This window comes from Esox lucius, chromosome 8, assembly GCF_011004845.1.
Source record: "Esox lucius isolate fEsoLuc1 chromosome 8, fEsoLuc1.pri, whole genome shotgun sequence".
NCBI classification, from domain to species: Eukaryota; Metazoa; Chordata; class Actinopteri; order Esociformes; family Esocidae; genus Esox; species Esox lucius.
In genome coordinates, this window is record NC_047576.1 from 9,411,995 (window position 1) to 9,429,904 (window position 17,910).

The 17,910-nt window shown below is 42.9% G+C and overlaps 2 protein-coding genes across 6 annotated transcripts in view; one reads left to right on the forward strand and one right to left on the reverse strand.

Moving 5' to 3' along the window:
* The window catches only part of patj (PATJ crumbs cell polarity complex component), a 146,435-nt gene extending 136,396 nt beyond the window's left edge, over window positions 1-10,039 (forward strand). For all 5 annotated transcript variants that reach the window (XM_034293725.1, XM_034293729.1, XM_034293727.1 and 2 more), the window contains 3 exons: window positions 155-258; window positions 6,191-6,314; window positions 6,548-10,039. In XM_034293725.1, the coding sequence (XP_034149616.1) occupies window positions 155-258; window positions 6,191-6,314; window positions 6,548-6,694 (375 nt within the window). In that variant the 3' untranslated portion in view covers window positions 6,695-10,039. The remainder of the gene's footprint in view (window positions 1-154; window positions 259-6,190; window positions 6,315-6,547) is intronic.
* A 1,604-nt stretch (window positions 10,040-11,643) lies between these two features.
* Window positions 11,644-14,121, reverse strand: pdzk1ip1 (PDZK1 interacting protein 1). Its single transcript, XM_010871377.5, has 4 exons — window positions 14,034-14,121; window positions 13,176-13,290; window positions 12,680-12,769; window positions 11,644-11,729 (listed from the first exon to the last, which is right to left on the reverse strand). Exons 1-4 carry the CDS (start codon window positions 14,095-14,097, stop codon window positions 11,657-11,659), a joined length of 342 nt encoding a protein of 113 aa, XP_010869679.1. The 5' UTR covers window positions 14,098-14,121; the 3' UTR covers window positions 11,644-11,656.
* Between the last annotated feature and the right edge of the window lie 3,789 nt (window positions 14,122-17,910).

Below are 17,910 nucleotides of genomic sequence, written 5' to 3' on the forward strand. Positions count from 1 at the left end.
TGATTTGTCTTCTGTCTTCATTTTTTTGCGTACTAATTTGTGTGTGTGTGTGTGTATGCCTGGGCGTCTGTATGCCTGGGTATGTGTGTGTGCGCCTGTGTCTGTGTGTGGTGTTGCGTGTGTGTGTGTGTGTGTGTGTGCCTGTGCTTTGCAGGTGATTGCCGACACCAACATCAGTGCCATAGCAAGTCAGGTGGAGAGTATGTCTACTGGCACAAATCTTCTCAGCAATCCTGAGACCCAGCTTGGAGAACCACAGTAGGTTGGCCCTAGATGTGTGTGTGCTTATTAATTAAAAACCTTCAACATAATAATATGTTTAGCTACTGGTCTATTACCATAAGATACATTTTGTGATATCAGAAAATAGGCCTCTTCAAGTAGTCATATTTTGTTATATATTCAGTGAATATAAAAAGTCTATGCACACCTGTTAAAATTGCAGGTTCTTGTGATGTAAAATAACTTTTTAATGTCAGAACTTTTTCCACCTTTAATGGTGGAATTCAATTTTCCACCTTTAATTCAATTGAAAAACAAACTGAAATCTTTGATTTAAAAAAAATTATAATAAACTCACAATAACCTGGTTGCATAAGTGTGCACACCCTTAAACTAATACTTTGTTGAAGCACCTTTTGATTTTTTAGAGCCCTCAGTCTTTTTGGGTAGGAGTCTATTAGCATGGCACATCTTGATGTGGCAATATTTGCCCAATCTTCTTTGCAAAAGTGCTCCAAATCTGTCTGATTGCAAGGGCATCTCATGTGCAAAGCCCTCAAAGATGTTCAATTGGATTCAGGTCTGGGCTCTGGCTGGGCCATTCCAAAACGTTAATCTTCTTCTGGTGAAGCCATGCTTTTGTGGATTTGGATGTGTGCTTTGGGTCGTTGTCGTGCTGAAAGGTGAACTTCCTCTTCATCTTCATCTTTCTAACGGACGCCTGAAAGTTTGGGCCAGAATTGCGTGGTATTTGGAACTGTTCATAACTAAGGCGCCGGTTCCAGCTGAAGAGAAACAGTCCCAAAACGTGATGCTGCCACCACCATACTTCACTGTGGGTATGGTGTTCTTTGGATGATGTGCAGTGTTGTTCCTGCAACAAACATACCTTTTGGAATTATGGCCAAAAAGTTCAACCTTGGTTTTCATCAGACCATAACACATTTTCCCACATGCTTTTGGGAGACTTGATGTCTGTTTTTGCAAACTTCAGCCGGGCTTGGATGTTTTTCTTTGTAAGAAAAGGCTTCCGTCTTGCCACCCTACCCCATAGCCCATTCTTATGAAGAATAGCACACAGCCAGAAATTCCTGCAGTGCCTTTAATGTTGCTGTAGGCCTATTGGAATCCTCCCTGGCCAGTTTGTTCTCGTCTTTTCATCTATTTAGGAGGGACGTCCAGTTCTTGGTAATGTCTCTTTTATGTCATATTTTCTCCACTTGATGATGATTGTCTTCACTCTGTTCCATGGTATATCTAATCTAATTTGGAAATTATTTTGTACCCAACTCCTGACTGATATCTTTCAACAATGAGATCCCTATGATGCTTTGGAAGGTCTCTGCAGACCATGGCTTTTGCTCTGAGATGCAACTAAGAAAATGTCAGGGAAATCCTACTAGAACAGCTGTACTTTATTTGTGATTAATCACAAGTCACTTTAAATGATGGCAGGTGTGTAATGACTTCTATTGGTTCATTCTGAACACAGCCACATCCCCAGTTATAAGAGGGTGTGCACACTTATGCAACTAGGTTATTGTAAGGTTTTAGTTTTAAATTTTTCCCCTTTGAAGATTTCAGTTTGTTTTTCAATTGAATTTGTTCACATTATAGGTCACATTAAAAGTGGAAAAAGTTCTGACTTGATTTATCTTTGTTTTTATTTCAGTAATTCCATTCAAAAAGTGAAACTTGAATAATTTATACATTCATTCCACACAGACTGATATATTTCAAGTGTTAAATTTCTTTTAATTTTGATGATTATAACTGACAACTAATGAAAACCCCAGATTCAGTATTTCAAAAAATTTGAATATTGTGAAAAAGTTCAATATTGAAGATACCTGGTGCCACATTCCAATCAGCTAATTAACCCAAAACACCTGCAAAGGCCTTTAAATGGTCTCTCAGTCTAGTTCTGTAGGCAACACATCATGGGGAAGACTGCTGACTTGACAGCTGTCCAAAAGACGACCATTGACACCTTGCACAAGGAGGGCAAGACACAAAAGGTCATTGCTAAAGAGGCTGGCTGTTCACAGAGTTCTGTGTCCAAGCACATTAATAGAGAGGCGAAGGGAAGGAAAAGATGTGGTAGAAAAAAGTGAACAAGCAATAGGGATAACCGCACCCTGGAGAGGATTGTGAAACAAAACCCATTCAAAAATGTGGGGGAGATTTACAAAGAGTGGACTGCAGCTTGAGTCAGTGCTTCAAGAACCACCACGCACAGACGTATGCAAGACATGGGTTTCAGCTGTCACATTCCTTGTGTCAAGCCACTCTTGAACAAGACACAGCGTCAGAAGCGTCTCGCTTGGGCTAAAGACGAAAAGGACTGGACTGCTGCTGAGTAATGTTCTCTGATGAAAATAAATTTAGCATTTCCTTTGAAAAACAAGGTCCCAGAGTCTGGAGGAAGAGAGGAGAGGCACAGAATCCACGTTGCTTGAAGTCCAGTGTAAAGTTTCCACAGTCAGTGATGGTTTGGGGTGCCATGTCATCTGCTGGTGTTGGTCCACTGAGTTTTCTGAGGTCCAAGGTCAATGCAGCCGTCTACCAGGAAGTTTTAGAGCACTTCATGCTTCCTGCTGCTGACCAACTTTATGGAGATGCAGATTTCATTTTCCAACAGGACTTGGCACCTGCCGACAGTGCCAAAGCTACCAGTACCTGGTTTAAGGACCATGGTATCCCTGTTCTTAATTGGCCAGCAAACTCGCCTGACCTTAACCCTATAGAAAATCTATGGGGTATTGTGAAGAGCAAGATGTGATACGCCAGACCCAACAATGCAGAAGAGCTGAAGGCCACTATCAGAGCAACCTGGGCTCTCATAACACCTGAGCAGTGCCACAGACTGATCAACTCCATGCCACGCCGCATTGCTGCAGTAATACAGGCAAAAGGAGTCCCAACTAAGTATTGAATGCTTGTACTATTCATGTTCATACTTTTCAGTTGGCCAACATTTCTAAAATTCATTTTTTTAAGTAATATTCTAATTTTCAGAGATACTTAGTTGTCAGTTATAATCATCAAAATTAAAATAAATAAACATTTGAAATGTATCAGTCTGTGTGTAATGAATGAATATAATATACAAGTTTCACTTTTTGAATGGAATTACTGAAATAAATCGACTTTTTGATGATATTCTAATTTTATGACCAGCACCTGTATATACAGCTCTGGAAGAAATGAAGAGACCACTGCAAAATTATCAGTTTCTGTGATTTTACTAATCATAGGTATGTGTTTGAGTAAAATGAACAGTTTTGTTTTATCTACTGACAACATTACTCCCAAATTCCAAATACAAATATTGTAATATTCTAAAAAAAAACAACTGGTCAAAATAACCTCAAAAAAACATACTTGTTTTCAGACCTCAAATGATGCAAAGAAAACAAATTCATATTCATTTTTCAACAACAAAATACTAATGTTTTAACTTAGGGGTCAGAAATCAATATTTTAGGGAATAACTCTGATTTTTAATCACAGCTTTCTTGCGTCTTGGCATGCTCTCCACCAGTCTGTCACATTGCTGTTGGGTGACTTTATGTCACTCCTGGTACAATAATTCAAGTAGCTCGGCTTTGTTTGATGGCTTGTGACCATCCATCTTCCTCTTGATCAAATTCCAAGTTCAGGTCTGGAGATTGGGCTGACCATGACAGGGTCTTGATCTGGTGGTCCTCCATCCACACCTTGATTGACCTGGCTGTGTGACATGGAACATTGTCCTGCTGGAAATACCCATTCTCAGAGCTGAGGAACACTGTCAGAGCAGAAGGAAGCAGGTGTTCTTCCAGGATAACCTTGTACTTGGCTTGATTCATGAGTCTTTGACAAAGACAAATCTGCCCGATTCCAGCCTTGCTGAAGCATCCCTAGATCATCACCAATCCTGCACCAAATTTCACAGTGGGTGCGAGACATTGTGGCTTGTAGGCCTCTCCAGGTCTCCGTCTAACCAGTAGACGACCGTGTGTTGGGCAAAGCAAGAAATTTGACTCGTCAGAAAAGATGACCATTCCTCTTCTACAGTCCAATCTTTTGCAAACTTCAGCCTGGCTCTTCTTTGCTTCTCATTGTTGAAGGGCTTTTTTCTAGCTTTGCATGACTTCAGCCCTGCCCCTATGAGCCTTTTTCGAACTGTCCTCGCCGTGCCCTTCACCCCAGCTGCTGTTTGCCATTCTTCTTGTAGGTCACTTGATGTCATCCTACGGTTGTTGATTGACATTCTAATGAGTTGACAGTCATCTTGGTCAGTGGACTGTCGTTTTCCCCCTCTGCCAGTCTGTAGCTATGTTGTCCCCAATGTCTGTTGCTTGACCTTGTTTTTATGAACCACCGTCTTTGACATTATCAGGATGGAAGCAACCTGACGCTCACTATATCCCTCTGCCAACAATGCCAGAATTATTTTCCTCACTCAAAGCTTTTCTTTTCCACTCTTCTGTCATTCTGAATAGTTATTTTTTTTATTAAAATTACCTTTGAGGTACTACTTGCACTGTTTTTGGTCCTGGTCCTATTGCAAGAGGTTCCTGATGACCACAGCAGTGGTTTTTATACTTTTCCTCATTAAATTAGATTTGGTTCAGGTAATCACCTAATCAGTACCTTATTAAGTAAAATGAGGTGTGCCTGTGTTGGAATATAACAGACACTGGAATTGAATTGCTGCCATTTTTTCCAGAGCTGTATATATTTAGGAGAGTCCAGCCTGTTCAAGTAGGATATTTAGATGTTTATTTTACAGATTCTAAACATTATCATTATTTCCACATTATTTCCACCCTTCGCCGCCTCTGTCTCCACCCTTCGCCGCCTCTGTCTCCACCCTTCGCCGCCTCTGTCTCCACCCTTCGCCACCTGTGTCTCCACCCTTCGCCACCTCTGTCTCCACCCTTCGCCACCTGTGTCTCCACCCTTCGCCACCTGTGTCTCCACCCTTCGCCACCTCTGTCTCCACCCTTCGCCACCTCTGTCTCCACCCTTCACCATCTCTGTCTCCACCCTTCACCACCTCTGTCTCCACCCTTCACCATCTCTGTCTCCACCCTTCGCCACCTCTGTCTCCACCCTTCGCCACCTCTGTCTCCACCCTTCGCCACCTCTGTCTCCACCCTTTGCCACCTCTGTCTCCACCCTTCGCCACCTGTCTCTCCACCCTTCGCCACCTGTCTCTCCACCCTTCGCCACCTCTGTCTCCACCCTTCGCCACCTCTGTCTCCACCCTTCGCCACCTCTGTCTCCACCCTTCACCGCCTCTGTCTCCACCCTTCGCCACCTCTGTCTCCACCCTTCACCATATCTGTCTCCACCCTTCACCACCTCTGTCTCCACCCTTCACCACCTCTGTCTCCACCCTTCGCCACCTCTGTCTCCACCCTTCGCCACCTCTGTCTCCACCCTTCGCCGCCTCTGTCTCCACCCTTCGCCGCCTCTGTCTCCACCCTTCGCCACCTCTGTCTCCACCCTTCGCCACCTCTGTCTCCACCCTTCGCCACCTCTGTCTCCACCCTTCACCGCCTCTGTCTCCACCCTTCGCCGCCTCTGTCTCCACCCTTCACCACCTCTGTCTCCACCCTTCACCACCTCTGTCTCCACCCTTCGCCACCTCTGTCTCCACCCTTCGCCACCTCTGTCTCCACCCTTCACCGCCTCTGTCTCCACCCTTCGCCACCTCTGTCTCCCTAGGATTCTGACTGTCGATAAAATCCTTTAAAATATGTAAGGAAAGTGCATGTCCATGCTCTCCCAAAAATGAAATGTGTCCATCCAGTGAGCTAGTTCAGAGTTGGGACATGGGGGGGTCTTCTCAGGTCTGGGGGGGTCCTGAGAAGACGTTTGAGAACCACAGAAACTGACAGACTAAAACAAAACGAACCAAAGGTAAATTGACATAACAGTTTAATTCAGTCCCCTGGCGCTTCCCTGCTCTATACAGGACTCCCAAGCCTAAGAGTATCTGTCTGGAGAAGGGTTCAGACGGCCTGGGATTCAGCATCGTAGGGGGCTTCGGCAGCCCCCATGGAGACCTGCCAATCTACATTAAGACGGTCTTCAGCAAGGTAACAAGGCTTGCTGTACCAATATCCCTCTGGGACACTAGATGGCAGCAGATTCTGCTCTCTCTCTCTCTCTCTCTCTCTCTCTCAGTCACACACACACACACAGATCAGTAATTATTTTGAAGAAGAGAGGCAGTTGAGGATAATGAAGCTTCAAATACAATTAAAGGAGCATTGTCATATTGCCCCTAACTTTGCCCCACTCAGCGTTCATTTATCTCCTCTGCCTGCAGGGGGCAGCAGCAGTGGACGGGCGGCTAAAGAGGGGCGACCAGATCCTGTCTGTAAACGGAGAGAGTCTGGAGGGGGCGACACATGAACTTGCCGTTGCCATACTGAAGAGACAGAAGGGGGCCGTCACCCTGGAAGTGATCTCCTAGTTTACACACACAGACACAACCACACACACACACACACACACACACATAGGCACACCACTCCTGTACACCGGACTGGGCTCATAGTGATGGTTGAACTTTCCAACATGCAAAAAACCGGACTCTTTTCCTAGGAGTTGACCGGCACCCGAATGCCGCGCTCACCCCCATAAACAACCCTTTAATGACAAGGGCCGTTGGTTCTGGAAGTATTTGGTAAATAGGTGGCACAGGATCGTGTACAGCCCTAGTGTGGTGTCGGGAGGAATATGGGCGCCGCCGTGCACAGCTGCGCCGTCAAGTGCACCATGGGAAATAAGAGGACTAGGTTGGGGCCTGCAGGAAGTAGTGACACCTACCTGTGTGCTATTTTAGGAGCTTCATTGTCGCGGCAGTCCAGCTCCACTGACTGGGAACACAGCGCGCCTCAAAATGGCCTGCATTTCGATAGACAGGAGGTAAAGGGAAGCTCCGCGGTCAAACAATGTGAATATCAGATTTCATTTGTCTCATGTCAGCTTTTTTGTGTAATGGCTCTCGTGCTTCCTTCACAGAACAGCAATATGAGGTTTAGTTGGTTCGGGAGGTTTCTTCACTGTGAGCCTTGCGTTAGCTTAGCATCTTCTTTTTGGGGAGACACTGGTTGAGCTTTAGCAATGTTACCTACAGGTACTGCTATTTGGCAAACTGAGGGTGCCTGGTCTCAGCATGGAACGGACCTAGTACGGCCAAGTACAAAACTGGAACTATACATGCGTGCGCACACACACACACACACACACACACACACACACACACACGGTTAAATCTCCTCTTGTTGAACTATTCCTGAAATGTTGTTCAACAGTGATTAAGGTGTTCACTGCAAACAGAAGGATCCAGTGCATTTGTCCGAATATTACTAAAGTAATTGGTAACCTGCCATTCACTTCTTAGCATGCTCGTAAGCATGACATAGCACTATCTGTAGACAGTTATAAAGGCCAACTGTTACCGGCTGGTATGTTTCTATGCAGTACCTTGTGTAGTTGTGCTACAACTAGTAAGCTTTTGTCGGTGTAACAAGGAAGCTTTGCTTTGCAAATGTGAGACAGGTTAGTAGTATACGATCCGAGGCCATGAGCAATGTATACTGTATGCATGTTTTAGCACTGTTGTGTCAGGTACGTTTCTCATAGCAGTACAGTGTAATGTAGGCAATCTCAGGACTTTTATGGGGCATTGTGAGTCTGTGTGTGGGTAGGTCTGGAGGTAAGCCAAATATGCTGGGCCTGAAATAGCTCTGGAAGCCTATGAAATAGTGTCAAAATACAACCCTGTCTTAACTAGCCTAGTCGTAAATGTTTGTGCTACTCCCATTGTCTTTTTGACGCCAAGCAAGACAACCCAGGCAGGTTGTGTTTTAGCTGGTGGTGGCGGTGGAGGTTTTGTGCTTATGCTACTTTTAGTTGGTTCATGTACAATCCTCCACCCACTATCATTTCAAATTGTCAGTGGACTGGAAACATGCATTTCGATCGAGTGCTAATACTTGTTCAACCAGCTTTTGTTTTATTTGTGTTGATGTTACATGTATACTGTTACTAGCTTATTATTTTGTTTATAGAAGCACCAGAATGTGTAATGTATTTTTTTGTGATCATTTGTTATCATGTACCAGGGTCATGTTCATTAGGCAGCAAACTGAAGTGAACTGACTGGGACCAACAACCCAAACTTGTCCAATAAGAAATTAGTGTTTTGGTTTTCCGTTACAAAATGTTTTGCGACGGTGTACGCGTTAATAAAATGAATGCATTTAAGATTTTCTTTGTCATCAGTTGCAAGCAACGTTCAGCAGAAATTTGACATCCGCTTTTAACCCAGCCTATCCAATTTGGAGAGGAGGTAGCGGCTACCATAATGGGGTCTTGGGGAACAGTTAGGGTTAACTGGCTTGCTCAGGGGCAGAACCACAAATTATTTTGACTATGGCTGCTCATAAATAGTTAGGCTAGGAACCTTTTTGTTCCTGACTAGCAGTTGTCTTCCTGGCCTACAGTAACTGCTTGCCTACCGGACCAAATTGCTATGCTACCAGCTGCCATTGAATCTGCCTCATCTGTGCATGCCACTTCACACAGCACTGTCCAGCTATATGGCCTTCGTGTTCAACAATGACAGGATATCCTGTCCCTTACTGCCAGAGCCCATCGCTCCTGTCTTTCATCACTCCTGCGTTGCTGCAACCCCTCCATGCTCACAGGAAGTGACGACAAGTCATTTTGATGCTTTCCCTGCGTCATTTTAATTTGGCGCCAAAGACGGAAAAAATTACTTGAAACAAGAACAGTATACCCGGACTGGCCCAATTTTCTGTTTTAAACCAACTTCAATGCCCTAATTAATATGACCCTTGTTCAGATTGAGGAGACGCCTTCATGTAACTTCTAGTCTCTTGAGAGGCTCACTGTTTTAACCTGATTGGCTGACATGCTGGAGTGAACCGTGTGTCTGGTTTACCCTGATTGGCTGACATGCTGGAGTGAACCGTGTGTCTGGTTTACCCTGATTGGCTGACATGCTGGAGTGAACCGTGTGTCTGGTTTACCCTGATTGGATGACATGCTTGAGTGAACCGTGTATGGTTTACCATGATTGGCTGACATGCTGGAGTGAACCGTGTGTCTGGTTTACCCTGATTGGCTGACATGCTGGAGTGAACCGTGTATGGTTTACCCTGATTGGCTGACATGCTGGAGTGAACCGTGTGTCTGGGTGTTTTTCATACCTCAGGCGTAGTTATATGAGAGCACTGAAACTAGTTATTGATCCTTTTAAATGCAAACAGCTCTGCTATTTATTTATTTATCTCTCTCTTTCTCTCTGTCTGCGTTTTTCGATGTTGCTTTCTCGCGCTACTTTCTTTGTCTTGTGTTCTATTCTAGACTTGAGGATTCTGACTGACCGTGTGTTACGAGTGTCAGTAGGCTGTGAGTGACCGAGTGTACATATGCAGGTTTGTGTGTTCATCAGAAAATGTACTGATCTTCCTGTACCACCCAATAATTCTGTCTTAAAATGCCAGTAAGGATATGACTGCCCGTCCATATAGGCGCAAATACATTTTAATTTACATTGTTGATGAATGGAACAAATTATCAAATCCAAAGAGACGTTCCACCCTTCACATATTCACGTATGTAATAACAACAATAAGCATTTACATTATATATCTATAGAAGAAATGCAAGTTTTAAATGGAAATGTGTGTAGTCTACTTATTGTGGTCGTACACTAATCCTCATTATGAATTCTCCTCGTTTGATGATGATTATGTATGTTTTAATAAATTCAAGGGGAGCACAATCATTTCCACCTTGTCCTCATTCTGATCTCCAACTGTGGCTGTTTAGTGTAGCATTGAAACCCTTGATCTAAGAAACCAATCGGCGTTAGCACAATTGCTAACAAGCATTAGCACAATGACAATCTGAGATCAACTACTATGCTAGCATAGAAAATGTAGTTGAAGGGTTTAATTGCCAATACCCCAAAAGGTAATTTCATGTCGATAAATTAATAACATCACAGTTACTTTAATTATGAGGATTGGATGATTTTATTCTTCTGAATACCACAAGTGAAATTACACTTTAGACCCAGTTGTCTGTAGTTCTTTTAACATATCAATAATATTTTTTTTGACATTATTATCAGTGATTCAGGAACACTATATTAAGTTGGTCTAATTATTATGGAAGTAGCAAAATTTGCTGTATTCAATTGTGGTTACATGTGTTACTGTAAAACTACATATTAGTTTTTGCGGAATGAGTTATTACACAATTGGAACAAGGAAAGCTTTCTGAATCTTATTCCTCAGGACTGCAATACACACTGTTGTTATTACAATTCATCCACTATTGAATTAATTTTGTATAATTATATACATATTTGAAAATCATCTGTACAATACCATGTGTATAACAATCGTGTAACATTTTTATTTACCTTCATGGGGCCACTACCATCGACTCCATAGGTAATACCTGTGTTGAATCCATATTCAGAAAGTAAATCTTGTTACTTTATTATTCTTGCATTTCATTTCAAGAATAGTGATAACCTCAGCAGTTGCAGATTTAGCCTGTAGTAACCTAGTAATGTATACTGTGCCTCTGGAAAGTATTCAGACCACTTCACTTTCTCCACATCTGGCAGTGATCACCACTTTGTGTCTACTTATGCCTCTACAACTTGGATCTGGGCAGCTTCTCCCATTCTTCCTCAAGTTCTGTCAGATTGTAATGGGGAGGAGTCGATCTGTGATCTTCAGTTCTTCACTGTTGGGATGTAATAAGCCAGGTGACGAGAGATACCTTGTTTTGGCCACACATAAGCGCTTGGCATTCAAACCTAATAGTTTGATTTCAGTCTCATCCGACCAGAGAATCTTTTTCCTCATATGCCCTATGATTTCTATTCAGGAGTGGCTTCTGTCAAACTATCATAAAGGCCTGATTGATGGAGTGCTGCAGAGATGGTTATCCTTTTGTCAGGTTCTCCTATCTCTTCAGATAAATTCTTGAGCTCTTTTCAAGTGACCATTGGGTTCTTGGTCACCTCCCTGATCAAGCCCTTCTTGCCCGGTTACTTAGTTTAGCTGGCCGGCCAGCATTAGAAAGAATCTTTTTTTTTTAATAAAGTTATTATTATTTATTAAATATATAACTGTAATATCCAACAAAATGTGAGAAAGTGAAGGGGTCTGAATACTTTCCAAAGTGTTACCAGAAACTTCACACTTAAGGATTGTACACTTTAATGGATTTCAACACATCTTAAATGTTTTTGCTATTTGCTTAGAGTGCTTTCGGTTTATGCTCAGTGTATTTCTGAAAACCGTGTGCATGTGCGTGTGCGTGTGTGTGGGTGTGTGTGTGTCTCAAAACATGAATCGTTGACTTAATTGGTCCACATCAATCACATGGAAGTGACTTTGTCCTCAAAGCCATCAAGGGCTGCGTTTTCATACACAACCTCATTTTCTATGCTCCTGTGGACACAGAATACATTTACTTTACAGTGATTTATATGAATTATTGGTTGCATTAATACACAGTACTTTCCACATTAGTTATACATGGGGGAGGAGAGGGGAATAATGGGAGAGTTGGTTCCCTCTACTTGTCCTCCAACACCACATGAAACAACATCTGACATCAAGAGAAGGACCAGGACTGGTCCTGAATAAAAGTTCTACAAAATGAAAACAGTAAACACCCTGGTCAGTTTATAGGTACACCTGTCTAATACCGGATTGAAGCCCTTTCGGTTCCGGACTGAATTCTTTAATGCTTGGGTTCTACACGAGTCAGGAGCATCCAATGGTGCTGGCACAGTGGCGTTATACTGTTCCTATCTCATCCCAAAGTTGCACTGTTGGGAAGCAGTGAGAAACCCGAGGTTCGACCAGGCAATATTCTTCTGCTCACCTATTTTCCGGTATTGTTTATTGTGTGTTCACTGGAGGAACATCTTGTTTTTAGGTGACAGGAGTGGAGCCTGTTGTGCTCTGTGACAAGGGCCAATTACTTTTGCACTAAGGAGGCAGTTTGTGCTGTTATTTGCCAGTTCGTGGCCCACTTGTAATCTTCCATGAACCTTGCCATTCTCCCCTGTTGAGCTGTTTTTTTCCAGCGGCAGTTGTTTCTAGTTTTTCACTTCTCAGCAAAACTCCAGGAGGGTGGCCATTTCTGACATTAAATGGACACGCCTGGCACCAACGATCATACCATGCTCTAAGTAATTTAGGTTACTTGTTTCCGTCTTTGGTAAGGTTTAATATTAACTGAATGTCTTAATATCTGTCCAACTGCTTTATACAACATGCCATGGCCCCGTGATTCACTGTCTTCATAAACGATGGATTTCTGTGATCTGGGTGGTGTACCTAATAAACTGGCCAGTGAGTGTGTGCCTACTGGAAACATTACGATGTCCTACCTGACCATATCCAGGTGAATGTCATTGTGTTCTCCATTGGTGTTGGCGTAGTTAGTGGTCTTCTCAAAGTCATGTGCTTTGGTTTCTGGCCTTCATTCAATTGAGAACAGATGGGGAAACAAATTAGAACGCTCCCTAACAAACATACTTTACTGTCAATGTAGTCGGGGTGCCAGTGGAGAAACATGATTAGCTCGGAGACCCAATGCATGTGCCCAACTACTCATACAATCTTGAATGGTTTACTGGTTTAGATCCTGTGTATGGCAGTCAGATCCATGCTTCCTCCACCTCTATTTCCTAGATGGCACGCCTTGCTCCCTACAATACCTCATTCGAGTCTTGAGGGAGGAGGGAGGACCCTGGTATCCTCTTGTCTGGTGTGCTTTGGGAGGGGGCGGATGATTCGTGCCAATAAAAACGGCGGAAGCAGGGATCTGACCACTACAAACGTGTTGACCGTCCCACAGCAGTGGTTGGGTGACCTGTGGCTCACCTCCTGTCCTGACACCAGGCCTTGTTCACCAGGAAGGTCACGAAGACCAGGAACAGGAAGACGGACAACGCTATGATGCCGGTCAGCCACTGGGGCAACGCCCTGACCACCTCACCTAAGAGACATAATGGGGTGTGAACGTTACTTGATAGAAAACAAAGCCATCTTTATTGTCTTGTCTGTTCTTCAGGGGGAAAGGTTTCATAGAGCTCCTTTTAAAACTTCCACCTTTAGTCACTGTTAAATAGACTTGTAATACAAACTTATTTGGGGCATAAGGGAATAAGACAAAATTAACAATATGAAGTCCATGGGTAGGGAAGTTGCACATTTAAGTATTGTTCTTCAGTCTACACAATCCCATATGCAGAAAGTCTGTTTTAATTTATGTTCTGTAATGGGATTTTAATTATCATACCAGTTTATCGGATTACTATCATTGCTGTCGTGATATGACCTGAGTGACACTTCTCCTTCAGCAGATGTCTTTTAAGAGACAGGAGTCATTAAGCCCTGTGCAATGAGTCAGTCATCTCTAAGACCTACGCTAACATCATGTGGATCGTATGGAAACTGGAGGAGATTGAAGGACAGAAGCATTAAATGGTGAAGTGAAACATTCATTGGATTCAGTTTTTCTCATTGAAATGTATAAATACATTTAATTCTGGAACTTTCAATGAATTAAAAAAGTCTTTCACACGTTTGGGGAATTAAACCGCTGGTGGTTAGAATGATCAATTATCTTTCCTACAGTATTTCAAACGGTTAAGTTGTAGCAGCATTCATAGTGACATAAATACAGCTATTTCTTTATAGGCTACTGTATTCAAAACAACCATGAGTTTCAGTTCTTACCTGTTTGAGCTGTGACTACTCCTGCAGTCATCATCAGCCAAAGAATCACTGTCGCTCTCCCCATTGTTGAGTCTCACTAATCCCAAAGATCCCAAATGGAGCTTGCAAGGAGATTTTCTGAATAGTTGTGTTGTAACTGAGTGGGTTTTGCATGTAACATGCACATCCTGGTGCTGTAGTTGTTAAATGATTAACCCATGCTTAGACAAACAGTTGGTGATTCAGTAATAACACAGATAAGCTCTGCTGTTTTGTTCATTTTGTAAAGAGTGACATTTCTAGGCCATCCTCTTTTTAAAATAAATATGAAAACATTATTATTTTCCTCACATTCGATCATAGGAATGTTCATCTCTGCTCCACAAATAATCAGATCGCACAAAGTTCGAGAACAATTCCGACAGTGAATATGTCATGTGCTTTAACACATGACATTTGGTACAGATGATTTTTCTGCTTTGTAGCTAGGAAATACAAAAATAAGGCAAGACATTAGAGAAATACATGGAAACCTACAGAGAGTGCGTAGTCTTTTTTGAAGAAGGACTTTGGCTTGGTGCACATTCAGTCCTTCTCATGACCCGGACATCTCATTTGTTACTGGGAAGTGCTGGTTTAAAAAGTCACCCATTAAGATATTTTTTGCCTGCTATGGATGTCACATTTCACAGAATTTCGACAGATACATTAAATAGTAATAAGTAGCATTATTACCCAAACTGAACCATTTTTATTTCATGCTTTATATTGCTAACATTAACAATAATTTCTTAAACTCCAGCTAAATAAAGAGTGGTTAAAGATGGATTCTGAGACTTTTGCAAATAACAAAAAAATATGTAACCTCCCAATTTAGAGTGGAGGTGTAGTTGTTTGTATGTGCATGATCTATAAGAACAATCACTATCATACTTACAGGTTGCCATTTAATTTGATGTTTGAAAATGGTTTTGATGACATGTTAACAAATTTTTATACTTATTATTAGAATTTGTCATTAAAATGAATCCTGCTTTTGCATTTACAATTAGCAGGTACTAAACATTCTCAATTGGCATTTTAGTCATTCAGCAGACACTTACTAGCTTTTGTTCATGCGTACAGTAGTAGGTACAGGTACTTCATAACAGAGGAATGGCCGGGGACACTGGTGAACAATGCCTGCGCTCACTGCCTGTCTATTCACCCACCCAGCCTTGCATTCGTCTGTCTCTTTATCGGCCCACCTGTCTGTCTGCCTGCCTGCCTGTCTGTCTGTCTGTCTGTCTGCCTGTCTGTCTGTCTGCGTATGAAGTTCATCAGCACAAGGCTTTGTCCTAACCTTAGCACCAGCCAAATTAGCAGGCCCCTTTCAGCCAACAACGCCCCCTCATTAACCGCCCACATCTCACTAAAACACACACACCTCAGGGGAGTAGGCTGGCTGTGATGGCCAGATAGCAGCTCTGAGAGCCAGTAGGGGCGTCTCCTCACACTGATCCACTACACGCTGAGAATCAGCCCGTTGCTCTGTTCTCTGGGACCAGCACAACCGCCCAGCCCACCAGCCCACCGTCAGCCACACAAACAGGGACCCTTCATTGATTTGTGTCCCCCTCTCTGTGGCAGTAATCTCTGGTCATAAATATGTTTTATTTTGGGTTATCTGTCTGTGACACCGGTCTTTGTTGGAAGGGCCTATTTGAGAGCGCTGTTGTGTGTCCCAAATGGTACCCTGTTCCATGTAGTATTGTTTTGTTCAAGGCACATATGGATCTGGGTGAAAGGGGGCACTAGGGAGTGGATAGGGCACCATTATGTGCTGCTCTCCCCCCTCAGTGTTTTGAGGGGGGAGAACGGGAGAAGGATTCTAAGAGTTAATTAAAAAGGGACAAGACCCTGTTACGCGCTGGTGTGATTTCCCAGAGTGGAAGTGTCACGTTTGAACCCATTACTGCAATGGATTATTTCAATAGAGGGAACTTGCTCTTATACGTCACGCTTGACTAGACATAATGACATAAATGTGAAATGAACATGTTTTATCTGTTCTGGGTTTACACAAGTGGTTCTTGCGGATGGAGCTGTTCATATCAGGAAAGCCCCATTCTGTGTGTAAACCTGACAGAAACCCATGGGCGACATTACTGGTAGATAAGTGTTGAACAGACCTGTAATTAATATTTCTGGTGGATTTCAGAATGCACCCACACACACACACACACAATGTCAAACACCTGTTAACAGAGATCCCAAAATATATTTTACTGACAGGTCTTTTCAACACTCACTTATGTAATATAATATAAACATAACTTTAAAGTACATATAGCATGTAGATAGCTGTGTGAGTTTCATCTGTGTTTTCTCCTGTGTCAGGTTAGCGGGTTTGAGTCAAGTGCACCTAATGTGGCACCATTAAATCCCACAGTAACAAGTCGTCGTACAGTCCGTTCGGGAATACCCCCTCCAGTCTGTCTACAGAAACAATAAAACAACACCACCTAATCCCCACGGCAACCCCTCTCACCAAACCTGCCCTTCCCTGGTGGTTCGCAGACACACACATTCCAGTCGCCACCCTCCAAATTAAATTGGGCCAATGTTCTCTTTTGTGTTTCACGATTGCTGTGCAAACACTGCTGATGTAACAGGGTCCGCCTGGCTGGGTCGTTGTGTTGTGTCTACCTCCGGGCTGGTTTCCTGCAGTCAGGTTAAACCCCAGTTCTGTACTGGAAGGAGTGAATGGTGGTCAAAGCTAACAGAGATACACGTCCACATAGGTACAGGAATTACCCACTCGGTTCCATTTTGTGCTACGTACTTGATGAATTTAATCAGATCCATAAAGACATATTTTTAATGTCTATTTCGATTCTGTTCTGGAATCCCTTTGTCTGTATTCTGATGTGCATACTGCTCACTTCACCAATTCATTGAAATTGTGTGTATGTGGGAAAACATTGGCTTTTGGCGTGCTTGACTGAAATTAAAGTAATGCTCAGACATCAGGCCTGCTGTTAGTCATCCCAGGATCCAGGGCAGAATATTCCTGATCAGGCCCGTCTGAATTAAATACCAGTGACTGTGAATCCCATGTTTGTCCAACCCTGACGACGGCCCCTCCCTTGATGACCGCAGTGCATAAACCGAGGTGGGAACTGGTGATGGGCCAGTGTTTCACACAACACCCCTTCATTCCCTGTGGGACCAGTAACCCAACCTCTCAGCATTCAATGGCTTTTTTATTGGCTGTGATTCTTATCTGTAATCAGCTTCATTTTTCCACTCATCATAGAGCTGTTATCGTGACACGCTGCTCCCCGGTGGCTCCTCAGAGACTCACAATCTCAACCACTATCTCAGTGTTATTAGTGGGAAATAATATCAGTGTTTTGTTCGTATGGTGGGAACATGAAGGGTACCTCAGACCCATTGCGTCTCATCTAAAGAGGCTTCTATCCTGATTGTTTGGAGGGTCTGTGGATGGATTGTTCAGGTCTGATGGTGACATTCTGAGAATTTTATTTCTGCAGGGCCCCATTATATTTCACCAGAACGGCTCTTAACCCCATACTGTTCAAAATGTAATTACTTATTTATGGCTTATTAAAATGAAATAAAACTATAAATACATGTCCTTAATTGTTTTGAGATTCCAAAATGTCTGTATGAAATAATCTACATTTGATTTCCTACCAGATGTAATAAAATGTGTAATGTGTATTTGATGGACATATGGAAACACAACCGCAACTTTGAACGTCCCTGTGTTACACAACCAAATACATCTTTGGTTCCAAGTGGGAGTAGGCTTAAATGAAACTACTGGAATTTAATGGAACCCATACACCAATATCTACACAATCGACTACCCATGCAGAAGGCACACAGGTAT

Coding starts and splice junctions, on each gene's coding strand:
- pdzk1ip1 (XM_010871377.5), bottom strand. CDS start 14,097: ATGGGGAGAGCGACAGTGATTCTTTGGCTGATGATGACTGCAGGAGTA. Junction 12,770..13,175: donor GCCTGGTGTCAGGACAGGAG/GTGAGCCACAGG, acceptor AATTGAATGAAG/GCCAGAAACCAAAGCACATG. Junction 11,730..12,679: donor ATTCACCTGGATATGGTCAG/GTAGGACATCGT, acceptor CTGTGTCCACAG/GAGCATAGAAAATGAGGTTG.